The sequence below is a fragment of the Seriola lalandi genome, unplaced genomic scaffold, assembly GCF_002814215.2.
Source record: "Seriola lalandi dorsalis isolate HSWRI2012SDOR001 ecotype SW California unplaced genomic scaffold, Sedor1 jcf7180002054660, whole genome shotgun sequence".
NCBI classification, from domain to species: domain Eukaryota; kingdom Metazoa; phylum Chordata; class Actinopteri; order Carangiformes; family Carangidae; genus Seriola; species Seriola lalandi.
The window spans coordinates 352,987-370,455 of NW_019525213.1; the positions used below are offsets into that span (position 1 = coordinate 352,987).

General features: G+C 41.7%; 2 protein-coding genes across 2 annotated transcripts; one reads left to right on the top strand and one right to left on the bottom strand.

Moving 5' to 3' along the window:
* Positions 1–3,420: 3,420 nt before the first annotated feature.
* On the top strand, positions 3,421–10,141 carry LOC111665906 (tumor necrosis factor ligand superfamily member 10). Its single transcript, XM_023421027.2, has 6 exons — positions 3,421–3,679; positions 5,274–5,417; positions 5,934–5,979; positions 6,097–6,207; positions 7,374–7,627; positions 9,192–10,141. Exons 1-6 carry the CDS (start codon positions 3,566–3,568, stop codon positions 9,399–9,401), a joined length of 879 nt encoding a protein of 292 aa, XP_023276795.1. The 5' UTR covers positions 3,421–3,565; the 3' UTR covers positions 9,402–10,141.
* Positions 10,142–10,882: 741 nt separating this feature from the next.
* LOC111665905 (E3 ubiquitin-protein ligase MSL2-like) lies at positions 10,883–16,812 on the bottom strand. The gene is made up of 3 exons (XM_023421026.2): positions 15,821–16,812; positions 13,283–14,694; positions 10,883–12,945 (listed from the first exon to the last, which is right to left on the bottom strand). Exons 1-3 carry the CDS (start codon positions 15,960–15,962, stop codon positions 12,643–12,645), a joined length of 1,857 nt encoding a protein of 618 aa, XP_023276794.1. The 5' UTR covers positions 15,963–16,812; the 3' UTR covers positions 10,883–12,642.
* Between the last annotated feature and the right edge of the window lie 657 nt (positions 16,813–17,469).

Below are 17,469 nucleotides of genomic sequence, written 5' to 3' on the forward strand. Positions count from 1 at the left end.
CAAATCCCACTTAGGGGCTTCAAGAGAGTTAAGTGCATTCCTGGGTCACTAAATCCAGCAGCTTCAATAATCAATACAACACTGCCCTCTAGTGGTCTGCTAACAACATGGATGCTCTATGTTCTTAATGTAAAACACATTTAGTATTCTTAATATTTATGGGGTAACAGTGGTGAAATGTAACTAAGTACATTTACTCAAGTACAGTTTTCAGGTACCTTTTTCTACTTTATACTGTTTTACTGACCTGTCCAGGGTGTACCCCACCCTTGTCCAATATCAGCTGGGATTGGCTCCAGCCCCCAGCGACCCTATAAGGATAAGCGGCATAGATAATGGATGGATGGATGGATGGATACCGTTTTACTGTAACTGCAGTACATTTATGTGGCAGTTTCAGTTACCAGTTCCTTTTATTATGATTTAGCTTTTACATATGACCATCTTATAAAATATGACTTGACAAAATATGACTGTTATAGATTAAACGACCAAACCGTTTATAAAGTAGTTGAAAATAGCTCCACTTCCTCAACCACCTACAACAGTAAAGTGCTATACTTACACATTAATACACCAATAAGAACAACGCAATAATAGACCATATGGTCATAAAATACTCACGTCCCATTTGCTGGAATGACACGTGGGGCATTGAACACATCCTTTGTTAAATTTAACATTATATTTCATGAACCCTAACAACTGCTATATCTTAGTCAAAACCCTAATTACCTATTTAAAATCTAACTCCATCCTTTACGATTTTATTTAGTGCTCTTTTGAAATGATGGTAGATTGAGTTAGATATTAAACTGTGTGTATTGGCTCTGTTTCTATGCTCCCACAGTCACATAAACAAACACCCTTCCACTGACAGGCTCAGTCATTGGCAACTGTGTGTGTGCATTGTGCTGTCGTAGCATTTTTGCCTGTAGTCTTTGTTTTATGAAGGAGACAATGAGCAGCTGTAGCGCTCAGGCGGGAATTTAGGGAGATTCCATGACTTTACTGAGAGGAACGCTGGGAGGAGAAGCCTCAAGGGAGAAAAGAGAGGAGTGGAGGGCAGAGGAAGGTGGATGGAGCATGATCCATCCTTTTAATAGATTATGTGTCTTCTGGGTATTATACAGGCTCTCCGCTTCAAAGGGGGAAACTGCTTCCATTCCCAGTGAAGCAACAGCTCTCCTTATGCTTTCCTGTTTTCAATACTTCCTGTAACTGATTTCAGATTTAGGGGTTGGAAAATACTTTACGTTTTAAGTCATAGTGTATAAGAGTTTCACAGTCAATGTGGACATGTCTGACAGAGGTCAAAGGTCACCGACTGATTGAACCTATGAGAAGAAATAAAACAAGTAGAAAGATATTAATGAAACTGTTCAAACACATTTCCACACGTTCTCTCTTTCTGCCTGTTTGCCATGGTATTGTAGACAGGCATTTCTCTCAGGGTGTCATCTTCCCTGCCTGAGGCCAGAGTGTCTTAATTTATCACTCACTGTCTCCCCTCCTTCTCCCTGACAAGCCTGGGAACTGACTCACTTAATGGAACTGGGCAGGGACCTCTTATCACGTTCTCTTCCGCATTTTCAGATTTTGATCACAGTGGAAACAAAGTAAATACTTCTTTCCCTCAGATGTGGTGATCGCACTTACGACCACATACTCAGATTCATTTGACGCTACATACATAACAGTATCTCTGTGAAGCAGCTGTGGAATAAGTGGTGCATGTGCACGACTGTTAACACTGTGGCTGCATGGGTGCTGGTATGATTGAATTTCACAAGCTTTGACACAGGTCCTGGTTTTGTTGGGAGGGTCATGCACATCCAGGAGGAGCCGTGAACTCCTTTAGCTCCACTCTCTCTTCCTGACACTGACAATGGAGCAGGGGTTAAAGGTGGAAGAATGAAAGTACAGGAATCACTCAAGGTTAAGTTCTGCAGATTGAATGACTCCCCTGTGACAAATGCTACTTGGGGCTACACTGGAGGACTAACAATGGTGGGTCATTTGGCACTAATCGCCCAGCATTCTCTCAGATCACTTCACAATAGCAGGAAAGAGAAGAAGAAGGGTGGGGGTTTTTTCTTCATCTTACTTTAAGGTGCTGATAATCTGCTACCTGCACTGCACTGATACTCAAGCTTTCATGCAGTGATGCTGCGTTCAAGTGCTCCATTCAAAGCTCCTATATACAGTACGATTTAAACTTGACTTTATGTGACGACACAACATTGGTTTTTTTTTTTGGTTTTTTTTTTTTTTTTTTAAATCAGGCATTAGCAATTTAGAGGTCCTTCTGTCCGCAGTACGAGGAAACAGACATCAGGAGTGAAAATCAAGTTACATTAAATTACAGTATTAAGACTGTTTGACTGCTAAACACCAAGAGATCGAAAATGTGAAAATGAAAGCTGAACAAAGGAACAAAGTGGAAATAGAATTAAATTAAAGACAAAAGGCCAAATACCTTAATAAACCACTTCAGTTTTTTTAACACTGATTGTTTCCAGAGCCTCCTGCCTCATTCAGCCAACACAGTTATCTTTCACTCCCTCTTCAGCTGCTCAAAATGTGGAGACTGGGAGTCATAAAAACGATTTGCAATGCATTGAACGGTTCCTCCTGGCTTGGAGTAATAACTAAATAGACGCCATGACAAATTATGGCTGATGTTGGCAAATTGGGATTTAAATTGGCACAAAGCTACTTTGAACTGAGAACAGAGTAAACTATTTCAAAGACTGAAAGACTGTTGCTATTACCATCTGTTACACATACAGTGACGACAGGACTTAACCTAATACAATTTAGAAAACAAAATAAAAAGGTCACAGACAAAGGACAGAAAACTGCTACCCTCTCAGTTTTCCTGTCTGCTCAGCTCACACACAAACAAGACGTTTCATCATTTTTTTAAATATAAAAAACATGTTTTGCTGTATTTTGGTCATTTTTATTCTATTATTAGTACATACGATATCTAATAGAATAGAATACATTTTGAGCTTCAGCTTTTGAATCAACATGGACAAGAAGTGCTAAAATTTGAACATCTACAACTGGGAAAACTCCATTTGCAGATGAAGATCATGTGAGATGATGAAAAGCTCCAGAATAGCCAGCGAATGGACCTTGAAGTGAGATCGTTTTGTCAAGAAAATAATCTGCAAGAGTTCAGTTAAATTCTGCCCCATCTTTTCAATTATATGCATCAAGTATGAAAAATGGAAAGTGAATATCATATTAGGCTGCACATCAGTGGTAAATCAACAAGTCACCTCAAAGCTTCCATATTTCCTACAGCACTTGAAGGCGTCCTGAAGGTACATTTGCATTATTTAAAACTCCCTGCTCATTTCTGTCTAATAACAGTGACATCTTGAGGCTGTTGTAATCCTCCATACTCTGTGCTCCACCTACAAACTGCTGCTCTGTTCCTCCCTCTCTCCCTCCAGAGCAGAAATGCAGCAAAGCTTGATCTGACTTGTCCTGCCTGCTGGAAGTACTCTCTTGCTCTTCGGGACTTATTTGGGTGCTTTTCTCACGCTGTGATATGGCCATTTCTGTGTCTCTCCAGTGTCTGGGGCTCATCATGCTCGCAGCAGTCCTCCTCCAGACCATCGCAGTTGCTGTCAGTTTTATGTACTTCAACAAAGTCCTGAACACGGTAAGTTATGCGTTTGTCTTGCCCTCAATCTGACAGAAAGTGTGGGCATCAAACTGACTGCCATCGAACTGGAGAAAGGGGAGTTATAACAATGACAAATTATCTTTGTTTACAAGATTTTCATAGTGATCTACCATTAATCTTGTTGGGACACAATACCATTTGCACAATAGGCTTCATAGGAATATAGGAATGGGACATTTAAAATTACTGGCACCACAGACAGCTATTGAAAGCAGGGCCGGCTCTAGACAACACAGGGCCCTAGGCAAAATTTTCTATGGGGGCCCTTTGCTTGGAGCCAAGAACTATGAAATAAAACTATAAGCTATATAGAAAAGAGATTTCCAACATCCTGTAAGTGGAACTGCCAGGATGACTGCAGAGACTGGGTAATGCTTCATGGCTCTCAAGGCTCTCAACTATCCATGACCAAATCCTGTAAATACCCAAATATAATATATGAGAAACATGTGGCAGTGACTGCAAGAGCTTATTTAAGGCCTTGTAACATCATATCAGATAAAATATGCCTTGAAATTTCCTTATCACATCCCCTGAGTAGTTACAGACCTACTCTCTGTTCCTACAGGGATGAAATATGACAGGGAACAGTGGTGGAAGAAAAGCTCTGATCTTTTACTTAAATACAAGTAGCAAAACCACAGTGTAGAAATAATTTCTTACAAGTCATGCATACAAAATTTAGTCTAAAACAAAGTCTATAAGTATTAGCATCCCAATATATTCAAAGTACCAAAAGTAAAACTACTCATTATGCAGAATGGCACATTCACAAGTACATATAGGCCTATTATTCTATTACTTAAGACAGTACTTGAGTAAATATACTTAGTTACTTTCCACCACTGAACAGGAATAATAGTCTAGATGACTTATTTAGTTATTTAAGTTGTAAAAGTCCTACATGACTCATGCAGGAATTTCTCTTTCTGACACTGGACAATGAGAGAGGAGAAAGTTGGGTGAGCAGATAACAGAAAACAATGGGAGGAAATGAGACTAGTTGGGCCAGAGGGGTTGTGACACCCTAAAGCAACATATTTCAGACCTGAGCAGATATTATGAGAAGCAGTACAAGCTGCTAAAAGCCCCTTTATAAAGCTGATAGATCTCGTCCTGAGCTCTGATTGGCTGGGGGTCACAGTAGAACACACACCTCACCTCACGCATCACCTAAGAGCGCACCACAAAGTGAATGTTGCTTCATATCTTTTTTTTTTTTTTTTTTTTTTTTTTTTTAATAAACACAGTGGCCCACACCGGCACTTTGATGATTATCACGTAAAGCCTGTTGTTCCTTATTGCTTATGTGCAGTACTTTGTAGACCTGAATCAATTAGTCGATTATCAGAAAAATCACTTAATTAAAACAAATATTTGCAAATATTCGTCTCAAATGTGAGACCTTACTTTTGTTTATCATATACGATTATATAACATTTTCATAAAAAGAAAATCTCTGAATGTTGGACTCTTAGATTTAAAACCAAGTTATTTAGAAAATAATTAATAGATCAGGCTAATTGATCAGTTAGTTTCTGTTTCTTTTGCATCTTTTCTTCATGGACAGATGCAGGAGAGTTTCTCCAGGAGCAGCGTTTCCTGCCTAATAAACGCAGATCTGCAATCGCGGTTCGAAGATTCAGCAGCTGAGGACAAGAAGAGCGACCCCTGCTGGCAAGTCACGCAACAGCTCCACTACCACATAGAGAAGGTTTTGATTTATTTGTTTAATCTAACTTCGAATTTTCCTGATTAAGCTATTCTATGTGCAAAAGATAATTTACCATTTGTTCTTTTTCTAAAGACACCAGCTGCCTTTTTTATATATATAATTAAAAAAAACAGTATTCTCAGGCGTGCTCTCTCCACAATGTTACAGCACATTCAGAAATGAGACTTACACTTTGTTCGTACATTACATGCAACTTAATCAGACACCACTGATGGGAAATGGGAAAATTACACAACTCCACCTCTCTTCCAAGTAACACTGACTGAGCCCAAGGGGAATGCTGCTATTACAAGTCAAAAGATGACACGCTTGTTGACCCAGAGTGAGGACTGGATGATTCATGGGGTTAAAAAGGTCCCTGGTAGATTGTTGATATTGTAAATTTAGATTAAAAGATACCTAAAAGTCATGACAGTTATACAGCCCATGATACATTAACTTGCCGGCCCCTTCACTCTCGTTTTCTTTCTGTCTCTCTGGGTGTTTTTCTTTCAGACGATGGCTGACAGATTCCAGAAAGAGATATCCTCTGCTATGAGAAGTAAGCACAATGCCTCCATTGACTGTCAATTACTGCTAATGGGTTTAAGCAAGACTTTTTCCTATAAAAATGTCCAGTGTGTGTGTGTGTGTCTCTTATCTGCTTGCGTTTTCACAGATAAGCTGACGGGAGTGCTTCCTATCCTGAGCCCTGGGGTCCCTCTTCCTAGAGTTGCGGCTCATGTTACGGGTGTCGTCTCCTCCTCCACAGAGGCTCCAACAGCAGAAGGTGAGTATCATTATCATTGTAGTGTGCAATGTATCTACAGACGTTTATTTTTCTAAAGGTAATGTGGTCCTCGAAAGCATACGAGTGACATCTGTGAGACTGGACTTTGTGGCTCTCGAGGTCATAGGTGTGTTGTGTATAGATTAGGTGAAATGAGCCCTGTGTTGCTTCACCCATACCTTTCCCGTGTCAGAGGTGAGGAATGTGCTTCAAGGCCTCCAAGGCTACTTACAGATTCAATAACATCTGCCTACCTGCTTATCTGTCAGGACCTGCAGATGTGCTGCTGCTTTTGCATCATAACCTGGAGCTTCCTGCAGTTTTCTGTTGATGAAGTGAATGTCGTAATCACCCTTTGTTCTGCAAATTAACAAAAACACAGATGCAAAAATCTACCTTAATACATTTTTCACTGTCAAAAATGGCTTCAGAATGAATTTTCAGTAAACAGTGAGAAGAGGATAACACGCAACAAACCCACAGCCAGAATTAGATCAGAAAGTTTACATGATATGCACGACAGACCAGTAGACCATCTGTTTTACTTGGGAGGTTTTTTTTATTTTTCCATTGCCAAATTTTGGAAACACACATCTAATAGGGTGGAAAATTTTTCTTAAGTCATTAAAGAATAACTTTACTCTAAATAAAAAGGCAGTTTTTCCATGGCCCTCTGTTGCACCTGTAATCACCAGTGACGTGGAGTTCACGTCTAAATCACTCGTTGAAATCAAACCAATGAAGTGCGTCATAAATCTAAAAAGGACTGTCATCAATCTCTTCCTTTTCACATACACACCCTTTTGGGATTGATCTCATCTGTCACTTCTGGTGCATTTTAAACTTATGGCCGTTGTCACTGAGCTTAGAAAATAAAAAACATGGCAGAATGAAATGACAACGTGTCTTCACAACACATAGCTGAGTTTATCTTAATCTATTAGAGAAGTTGCTGGGCTGTGGGCACATCTGTAAGCGTTATTTACAAACAGAGGCTCTTTAACATTTGTTTCTAATTTGAGTATCTGAGCAGTGACTGTTTAAACTCAGCAACACTCCACCCTGCAGTCTCAAATGATCTTGCATCATAGTGAACTGCCTCAACCCTTGTGCATGCATGTGTTTCTGCTCGTTTTAAGAGTTGTGTGTTTTATGTGCCATCGCAGGCTCGCGGAGCAGCAGGGGGTACCTGGGGGAGTGTATCAGAGCGTGGGAGGGACAGAGAGGTTTATCGTTCCTGCAGAACATGGAGCTGAGAGGTGGAGAGCTGCTGGTGCCAAGAGCGGGCCTCTATTACATCTACGCACAAACCTACTTCAGACTGCCCTCCTCGGGGGAGACGGAAGGGGAAACAAAGGGGGAGATGGGGGAAACAAGGGAGGAAGAAGAAGCACAGCTTGTCCAGTATATCTACAAGAAGGTTAGGCTTTGTGCATCCTATTAAAAAAGGACAATATTGGAACTGGAAAACAGTTGTGATAGATAATTCATCACAGCGAAGATTATGTCATAACTTTGTTATGAGGCTGTCCAACAGCAACCTTCTGATCCAAGAAATGATCACTGTACAAACAATCCTGGACATTATGCACCATACACCCATCCATCAGCTATATCACTTATCCTTTTGAGGGTACAGCTGACATTTGGTCACCAGGGATCACAGGGATGACATAATGATATTCACACAGGCAGTTTTTTAAGTCACCAATCAGCCTAAGATGCTAACTGCACACAGAAAGGCCCCAGCCAGACAGCAGGGTTGAAACCCAGAACCTTCTTGCCATGGGGCGACAGTGGCAACCTAACTAATACTGTTCAACACCACATTCAGAAATATGTCAAGCAGGTTTAATATGCATACAGTCATCTTTGTGTATGACTAATTTAGACACCTTCAGTGTAAACAATACTACTACATACCTGTTGAGCATTGGCCTGGGTCCACACCTTTTAATCTTTGACACCACATCTTTGATTTGTTTAGTGTCGTTTGACTTTTATTTCTGACGGCTGAAAAAAAAAACAAAAAAATAATTGACCAATTAGAGATTTGTAGGCACAAATGATTTGCTTTTTCCTCACAGAACTAGCTTACTTAACTAGCTGGCTAACCAGCTAAATCCAAGAAAAACAAATGCAAAAAAAAAGTCGACCGCAATATAAGTTGTACTGGTTGTTGTAAGTCCTGTTGTAAGACGGTATTTTAAAACGGTTCCAAGCTGTGTAAACAATGTTAGCATATGGCAGGCATTTAAAACAAAGACAAAACTAGGCAAAAACAGAAGCAGGTGTGGACATACCGATTAATTAACACGATATATAGAATTATCCTCAATGTGTATGTACAGCAAAACAACTGAACAGTTGTCCAGGCGCTACTAATGAAAGTGGCATGAAAAGGTTTACAACCAGAAAGCCTCACTGGAATAACCTGGCACCGAAACTAAAACAGTACCTACACCTATCAAACCCTTCATAACGCAGTTTCTCTCTAAAGCAAACAAAGTGTGAGGCCACATACCGCTGTAGTATGAGTGGAGCGACCTACAATCATGGTACGTGCCAACAGGTGTTTTAAATACCCCTGGCCCTGATTTATAGGACAGGAGGATCAAGTGAACTGGCAAAGGATATGTTCAAGAGCAGCAATGGGGGAGTGTTTTCCAGCGTTCACTACCATTCGCTACTGATTAGTGAGGGCAACACAAAAAAAAATCCCTCCCCAAAGACAAATTAGCTAATATGAACAAAATGTAAGGCTGGACAACGTGAATCAAGTTTAGTCAGTTTACACAGCTTGTAAACACAAGCCAACTCTCAAAATTCAAATGTCCCCTAAGTGTCTTTGAATGCACCAAAAGTAAGCTATTTATTTCATACAGTGTCAGAAGGGTATAATTCTCTTAAATCAATGCTGCATGCCAATATAATGTCTAATGTAATGGCTTGTTCAAGACCAGTTTTTGTGGTGTTGCCAACAGATGAGCTCCTACACGGTGCCCATCCTACTGATGAAATCATCCAGGAGTGCCTGCTGGCCTCGGGGTCAGGAGCCTGGTCTGTTCTCTCTGCATCAGGCTGGTACCGCCTTTTTACAGCCTGCTGACCGCCTCTTCATCACAGTTAGCAATGCCAGCGCCATGGAGATGGACGGGAGGGCGAGCTACTTTGGGGCCTTCCTGGTGGGCTAAAGAGAGAGAAGCATGGATGGAAGTGTCCAGGACTAGGATGACTTGAAGTTAACCCAAATGTCAGGGGTTTGCTTGATAATATGGGCAGCTGTCTGAGGATACAGGATTGGAGAAGGATGGACTGCCTGGAGTGCAATCATATGATGATATGAGCAAACCGATCTGCAGTGGCAGACTCTCAGGGGCCCAATATGACAAGGATGAAGAGCCATTTGGCGTGCATTTACTCCAGCAGTGACCAATTAATTGATCACTGTTAAACCTCACACAGGGTGTTATCTCTGTCAAACAGAATGTACTGCTTGACAGAGCACAGATTATGTGGTGCATTCAGGCATTTGCGGCAGTACAATAGATGCAGATTAAATGTTGCACTCTCGTGTGTGAATGCCTCCCATTGAGAGCACAGTGAGATGTTTCGCCTGCAGGTCAAACAGTCAACAGCTGAGTTGTCATCCCCAGGAAATGACAGCAGTGTTGGATACATGACACTAACTGATCTTTTATTAAAAAAAAATAAGTATCAAAAAATAAATGCCACGAGATGAGATTTTAGATGCTCAATATGATGAATGAAGCATCTTTTATGTTTACTGTACTGTACTCCTTTTGGGGAATGTCATGAATGACTGTGTAGTGTGATAATGATTGTGATGACCTGTAGCCTTAAAGAGAAGCACTGATCGAGTATGAACTGAATATTAAAACTGTTGTCTGATACATATACAGATCTACAGCCAGTGGATGTCCATATGTGTTTTCTCTAGACATTTACAAATGGTTGCCATGTATGAATATAGAAAAAAATCCTTGCTTTTCCCCCAGTCAATGATGATAATAAGGCAAAGGAATAAACCACCCCACACATTCCATCCCTTATTAGTCAACAACTCAACTGCCATGAAAACTCCCCAGATGATTAATCCTAATAACTCTGAAGATCCCCTGAACTTTCCTGTAGTGTCACTATCACCTTTAGATTTATTGTTTTATGTGTCATACTGTGGTTTTAGGTTTACCAAATACCTACAAAACTAAATGACACTCAAGCTTCCTGTACATAAGTAATTTTTAAAAATCCCTACTTTACTTTTCCCAGGTTTTAAACTTATATCAAGATTTTAGTAGGAGCTTCGTATCATGTGTAGTAATGGAGGTGAGGCAAAATGCCCAATGTTCACTGGACCACTCAGTTTTCTCGCTCTTAACCCTCTTGAATGGAAAATTATAGCGGTTCACAGCACAAAACACTATCACAATAAAAGTAAACAATAATCCTTCAATTTTATTTCTTGGTAAACATCACTTTCCAGATTCATCCCATCTTCTCCGAGAAAAAAAGCCCATTAGCCTCCACCACAAACCTCCATCTACTCCTGTGTTCATAGTTATGGTTTATCAGGATGTGGTGTTGAGCCACACTGAAGTTTGCTTGAAGTCAGATACCCCCTCTACACAAAAACGACACAAAACTGAAAAAGTAAAAAACTATCATTTAATTCATGTTGTATTACATGTTTCCATATTATGGCAGTGAATGTTTCAGCAATAATAAGAGTCACTCCTCAAACAAGAGTTTTTACATAAAAAAAAAAACAATACCAAAAACTAATCAGGGTTCAAGTAATGCCCAAAAGAAATACATTTTGAAACATACACACACACACACACATACGCAGGAAGATAGATCATATTTGCTGATCATACTGTAATCCACCTGCTACTTCCTGGCCTATGAGTGGGGAACCAAGGTGTTTGTTTGGTCAGCCTGAGTCCTCACTCTCTCTTTCCTTCAGTCTCTTTTTGGTCACCATGACTGGACTGAAAAACATGTTGTAGTTACAGCTGAGACAGTAAACACAAACACAGACAATACACAGCCTCTTGGGTTATATGAAGGGCTTCAAGGTGCTTTAACCAAAACACACACACACACATACGCCCGTGCGCGCGCGCACACACACACACACACACACACACACACACACACACACACACACACACACACACAGGTACCAAATCTCAAACACTTGGTATCAAAAATAGTCTCTTGAGTTGGTCTCTAATCAATCAGGACACTACAACTGTGGGGAAAAAAATGGACACAGAGGATATTTTGTCTTGTTAATGACAACCTATGGCTTCAGTTTATCTAAACACACACACACACAGTCATGTACAATCCCATAATCAAAACATGATGGTGTAATATTTTAGAAGACAGTCATAGTTTACAAGTAATAATACTGTAAACAACAGCATGTGTACATGAGAGCTGGGAGGCTCCTTGTTGGTGCTCCTATTGCTATGGTAACCAAAAATGGTTTTTGTTGTAATTTGGCCAATCAATCAGACTAAGTGCTTACAACCCACCATCCACCTCCCCACTGACACTACAGTAAATCTCAGCAGGCACATACACTCACACACACACACACACTTACACACGTACAGGGAAATCGTGGAGCCAGCCAAGTGCTTTGACATTATCTCGCTGCCTGTACAATGCCTGCATCAGTCAAGTTCATTAAGACAAATTCATTAACAGCCAACAGTACTTGGATTGAGTGAGTTAATGAGATAGAAAAAGGCAATACAGTCTTGTGTTAGAAGTTCTCCATAGATTAGTCACAAAAAGTCATTCACAATTAAGGTGTGAACACATATACGGTTATGGGTTAGTAAGGGTCGTCCTGATACCAATGATGCATTCAAGCATGGAGCAATACTTAAACATGGAAAATGCTGTGACAAGTAAAAGAGATGTGATGATGCAGTTTTTTTTGTCATTATGCACCAAAAAAGAAAAAAAAAAAGAAAAAAAAAAAAATCACACTTACACACACACTTGGATTTATAATTGTGCGCACATACTAACGAAACACAAAACCTGGTATGGGTTCCTATTGCCTCTTACAGTATGTCTGTGGTCTATGAACAAAAAGCACCTCTGAAGTACAGAACAGCTGTGGAACCGAGTATAAGTGTTTAACTACAGACAGGCAACAATACACACCGGCACACAGGCACAATACAGGAGGCTTTGGCACACCCATGCTAGTCTTACTACTCAGCATTTTCCAATAAACGAGAAGAGCAGGTTACAGGACAGGACAGACCCATAGCTGCCTTAGATTGCCTCCCCTGTTGAGAGGGGAAGGTACAGGTTGTCTGACAGACACAATGATCAGCCGTCACATTCAATCAGCACCGAGCTGTCTGTTTTTGGAGTCCCAGCCTCTCATCCAATCAGCAGCTCCAGGCTGTCCTCATAGTTGGGCTCTTGTGGGGGGCTTGGGGCCAGGAAGGCTGTAGCTACAGGGGTTCCTGTTGCTGTGGCGACGTTGAGGAGGGTGTTTGCACGGATGCTGGTGGTTGCCGGGTTGCGGAGCGCCGCGGCCGCCGTGATGCTGGTGAGGTTGATGCCGAGCGTGAGCCGTGTCTGTTCCAAGGCTTTCTCTGGCACAGCAAAGGCCTCGAGCTTCTTCTCACCGTTGGCCATGTAGGAGTTCTGGCAACCTCGACAGATACAATCCAAGCACGCCTGAGAAAGATGACAGAAGAGATAAGGACATTTGCCTATTTGCATCACACTAATGTCAGATAAAATCTTTAAAAAATTTAGTCAGGATTCAATATTAAGCTTGGTTTTTAGATCACATAAATCACATTTTCTGAATTAACAATCATGGCAATGTACAAATAAAATCAAAAACATCTTTAAATAAAATGAAAAAAAACTAAAAATAGTATGATAGTATCATTCACAAATGTTTACACTTACACTACATGAAAAAGTTGCAACAATAATCTACATCATATCACTTAATGATGGCATTATACATTAATAAATTCCATGTACGCAATGATCATAGTCTCACCTTGCGGTTTGAGTAACAGGGACAGCGTTGCCCCCTACAGGTCAGCACAGAGGGATTCTGGGTGGCCCTGCCACACTTACAGCCCTTCTTCTCCACTGGCTTCTTGTACGGAGGCCTGACAGGTGCTGGGGGCACCAGGCAGCCGGCCATCAACCGCTGGTCTTTGCTTCGATCCTTAGTTTTGGAGCCTCCGCCACTGCGGGCCTTGGCATGCTGCTTCTTAGGGCCCGGATCAACATGCTTCCTGGCAGCTTTACTGTGGTTGGGTGCAGGGCGGCTGGGCTTGGGAGGTGCCCCATTGGGAAGGGATGAGTATGTGTGTGCTGGTACAGTTAAGGAGGGTGTGGGTGGTTGTGTGTGCAGTGTATGAGAGGGCTTTGGAGTGTGTAAATTTGAAGATGAGCCCTGTAGGATGGAGGTGATAGGGAGGGGTTTCACCTTTTCCCTATCACTCTCTGAACGAGACCGTTTACGGTTAAGGCGGACTGGCGGGGGTTTGGAGGTTGGAGGGGGATCAAAGGAGGATGTATGTATATGAGCACCATGGCTTGCTATTGTGTTAGTCCTGTCCGTTTGAATCTGTGTGTAGTTATGAGCTGCATCCAGCTGTATGTACATTTGAGCGTGTGCTCTGTCCGTGGCTATGTGTGTGTGAGGGTGTGTCCTGTCTGGCTGTGTGTGAGGAGAATCTCGACTGGGCTGAAGGGGATCCAAAGTCTGTAACACCTCCTCCACACTGAGGAGCAACACCTCCCCCTCCTCCAGCTCCCTGCTGCTAGATTCCCCATCCCTGAGTGAGCACACAGTGCCTGGAGTTGGGGCTAAAGGTCCAGTGGTCAGACTCAGTTCCAGACCACTACAACCAGTATTGGAAACAGACAGGGGTGTCTGTGGCTGTTCTTCTACCAACTCACATACTTCCAGCTCAGGAGAAGAGGGGTCCAGCTCCTCCAGCACTTCTCCATTGCATCCCTGCGGCCCATTGGAACAGGGAGGGTCAGAGGAGGAACTCTGGGGTACAGCTGAGAGCTCTGCAGGAACAGGTGGTGCCTCTGTGGGGGTAAGTGAGTCAGGGGCAGAAGGAGTCACATCTTCCTGTGCTAGGCTCTGGTCCTCTGTCTCTATGTCCTCTTCGTGTGACATCAGCACCTCCTCTAGCAAGGCCATAACCTCTGGAGATCCTCCCGCATGACTGCTGACCAACTGCAGCAACGGTGAATGAGTTACATAGAGGCAAAGCTTCCTGTAGCACTGAACAAGCAGGGAGAGCTGTTTGTTCTCCTGGAAGCTGGAATAGTCCTTACAGCGGCTGCACGATGGCCTGATCTGCATCTTCTGGCCTTTACAGCCCAAGCAGACGTAATGCTGACACTCTGGATGTGTTGGGGAAATGGGATCCTGGAGCAGTTTACCTGAGACAAAAACAAGAGCGAGGTGTTAATCCACTTGTTTATGCACGTTGTGCTTACGCACAGCAAATATGACACAATCAACTAGCTGTACCTGAGTCATTTAAAGCCATTTCCATTCACCATCATGCCGCTACAGAAAAACATCATAATTACCAGATGAATTGTTTAATCTTCCTCTTATTTTCTCCATTAACCATTGGTGTTCCTATTGCAATTTCCCAGAGCCTATCGTGACTTCTTCTAAATCTTGTTTTCGCTTACCAAAAGTCCAAAATTCGAAGACATTAGGTTTACAGTGACAGAAAACAGAGATGGGGAGAAAATGCCCACAAATGAGAAGCTGGAGTGGTTGCTTGAAAAATTACATTAACACCTAATAGATTTTCAAAATAGATGCCAAACAATATTCTGTCAACTGACAACAATTTATGAACTGTATTGATTCAGCTCAATGTACCAACTGATGCACTGATCAAAAAGAGCAGGGAAATCAATAACAGTATTACTCATCTGGGATTTTATTTGTTTCTACACCTTAAATGTGGGTGTATTTGGACTTTTTTGTAACTTATCTGTCCCAGTTTATTGAAATAAACAAAGAAGACTCCAAACTGCTTAATCATTATGTTGGCAATACTGATTTTTACTCCTTACATCATCCAACCAACAGTTCAGGTTAAATAATGTATGAAAGCACAAATAATCATGCCAAAAAAACATAAATATTCAATGGAGGTCATAAATATCGTCATATATCACTTTGCAAATATTGCCCATCTCTAAATACAAGCTGGGCCAGTGTTTATATTCCACTAGCTAAGCGGGGTGAGTAAATAAGGCATGAATAGGAAACACATGGCTCTGCAGCAGGCACAACAGCAGAGGAGTCATCTGTCTTGACAAGAGAACAGATGACTGGGGCTCAGCCTCGGTTGCTAAGGAGACCACGGTGGTGAGCACGACAAATCGTGTCAACTGCTGCGAGCACACGCACGCCCACGGACACTTTAATCAATATGAATAGTAAGGTTATGAAACGCTCGTCCAGTGTAGTACAGTTAAACCAATTAGCGGTAGGAAACAGGATAATCATGTAGTGATGTACTAATATTTTCAGGATGCTTACCACAGACAAGGCATGCTAGGGACTGTCGAAAGAAGGGCAGTAGCGTGTACATCTCTGCGAAGGTCTGTGGCTGCCGCGGGTCACACTGCAGCACGGCCCGGCTCGCAGACACGTACAGAGCGGTTGCATTAACGGGGTTCATAGCGGTTTACTCCGCAGCCTCAGGGAAACACGGCCCGGGAAAAAAATCCAGCCACTCGCTACGACGGAGCTAAAGATAGCCGAGTCTCAGGGTGGATGGAGGAAATATAAACTGGCCTGCTGGTGCAACAATCAGTCACTCCAGTGTGTCAATGCAGACATACGAATTAATAATAGACACAATAATAGACAACGAGCATGGTGAAGCGGTTATCAATAAACGCGCACAACGTTAGCTCGGCAGGTGGCTAGCTAAAGTTAGCATCACCGGTAGTCGCTACTATTCACCATCGAGATCTGTCAGATCACAATTAAAGTTTCTGTTAATTCGGACCAGTTCGACCCTATGTTATAGTAACTCACATTATCCCTAACGTTGCTTAACAGCTAACGAAGAACCAAATGATCAAACGACCCATGGTTAGCATTATGGAGCTAACGTTAGCTTACGACATCAGCCAAACGTTTTACACGAGAGATGGTCGATGTTAGCCATAGAGCCAGTTTACTATCCAACACTGTCTCCGTGCCGATGTCTAACTGAACGCTGAGCTGCTGCTAAGATCGCAAGTTTGTTTGGTTAGCAATTAGCTAACAGATCGCAGGCGCGCACTTGATGTAAACAAAGCTAACCAGCTAGCAATAGCATGGCTGGCCAATTTAGCTAGCGAAAAATCAACCGTATCACTATCCCTCCTAGGGCCGCCTTATACCTCACGCACAGGAGGGAAAAACAAGCTGTAAATTGAAATCCTTCGATTTTGATACGTTTTACTATAATACTTGGCGAGTGCTGACCGAAACATAGCTAACTAGCCGTTTTACAATTGCATCAAGCATTCGATTTTCCACTTTTCCTCGCATCAACCCCTCTCGACAGGATGATCATCACGCGAGACTTCCTCTAGTTACCCTGGTTACCGTAGTGTACGAAGCCTTCACAGCGTATTCTAGTGCCCTCGTTCACTTTCTTTATTTATTGTCATAAACAACTTCTGAATTAAAAGTAACAATTCATTTATTTTGTTCATAAGAGGACAATGAAAGATAAAAGATAAAGAAGAATAAAGATCAAAGCATGGAGCCATATCATCGGCTTTTACCAGTTCTCGTTCTAATAAACTAAATTTTTCAAAGGATTAATCGGCACTGAATCACACTGCAGAAAAGTGCAGCTGAGGGTTGAAACTCGATCAGCTTGCTAAAATTTAGAGGGAAATATTCTACTTTTGGCCCAAAAACAGTTCTTTGATAGTTTTACTTACAAGATATTTAAATGCACGTTCTTACATATAAAAATACGAAAGACGTATACAATTGGATTCTTGGAGTACAGCTGAAATCATAAGTCAGTTGACCGAAAATTAATTAACAACTATTCTGGTATTTGTTTTTGTCAAAGACTCAAAGATATCTCTGGACCAGACCTTGTTTTCCAGTGCAATTATTAATTAAATGATGATGAGAGTGATGTTCTTATATTCCATACATCATTTCACTCACACTGG

Coding starts and splice junctions, on each gene's coding strand:
- LOC111665906 (XM_023421027.2), top strand. CDS start 3,566: ATGGCCATTTCTGTGTCTCTCCAGTGTCTGGGGCTCATCATGCTCGCA. Junction 3,680..5,273: donor TCAACAAAGTCCTGAACACG/GTAAGTTATGCG, acceptor CTTCATGGACAG/ATGCAGGAGAGTTTCTCCAG. Junction 7,628..9,191: donor TCCAGTATATCTACAAGAAG/GTTAGGCTTTGT, acceptor TGTTGCCAACAG/ATGAGCTCCTACACGGTGCC.
- LOC111665905 (XM_023421026.2), bottom strand. CDS start 15,962: ATGAACCCCGTTAATGCAACCGCTCTGTACGTGTCTGCGAGCCGGGCC. Junction 14,695..15,820: donor CCTAGCATGCCTTGTCTGTG/GTAAGCATCCTG, acceptor TTTTTGTCTCAG/GTAAACTGCTCCAGGATCCC. Junction 12,946..13,282: donor CCTGTTACTCAAACCGCAAG/GTGAGACTATGA, acceptor CATCTTTCTCAG/GCGTGCTTGGATTGTATCTG.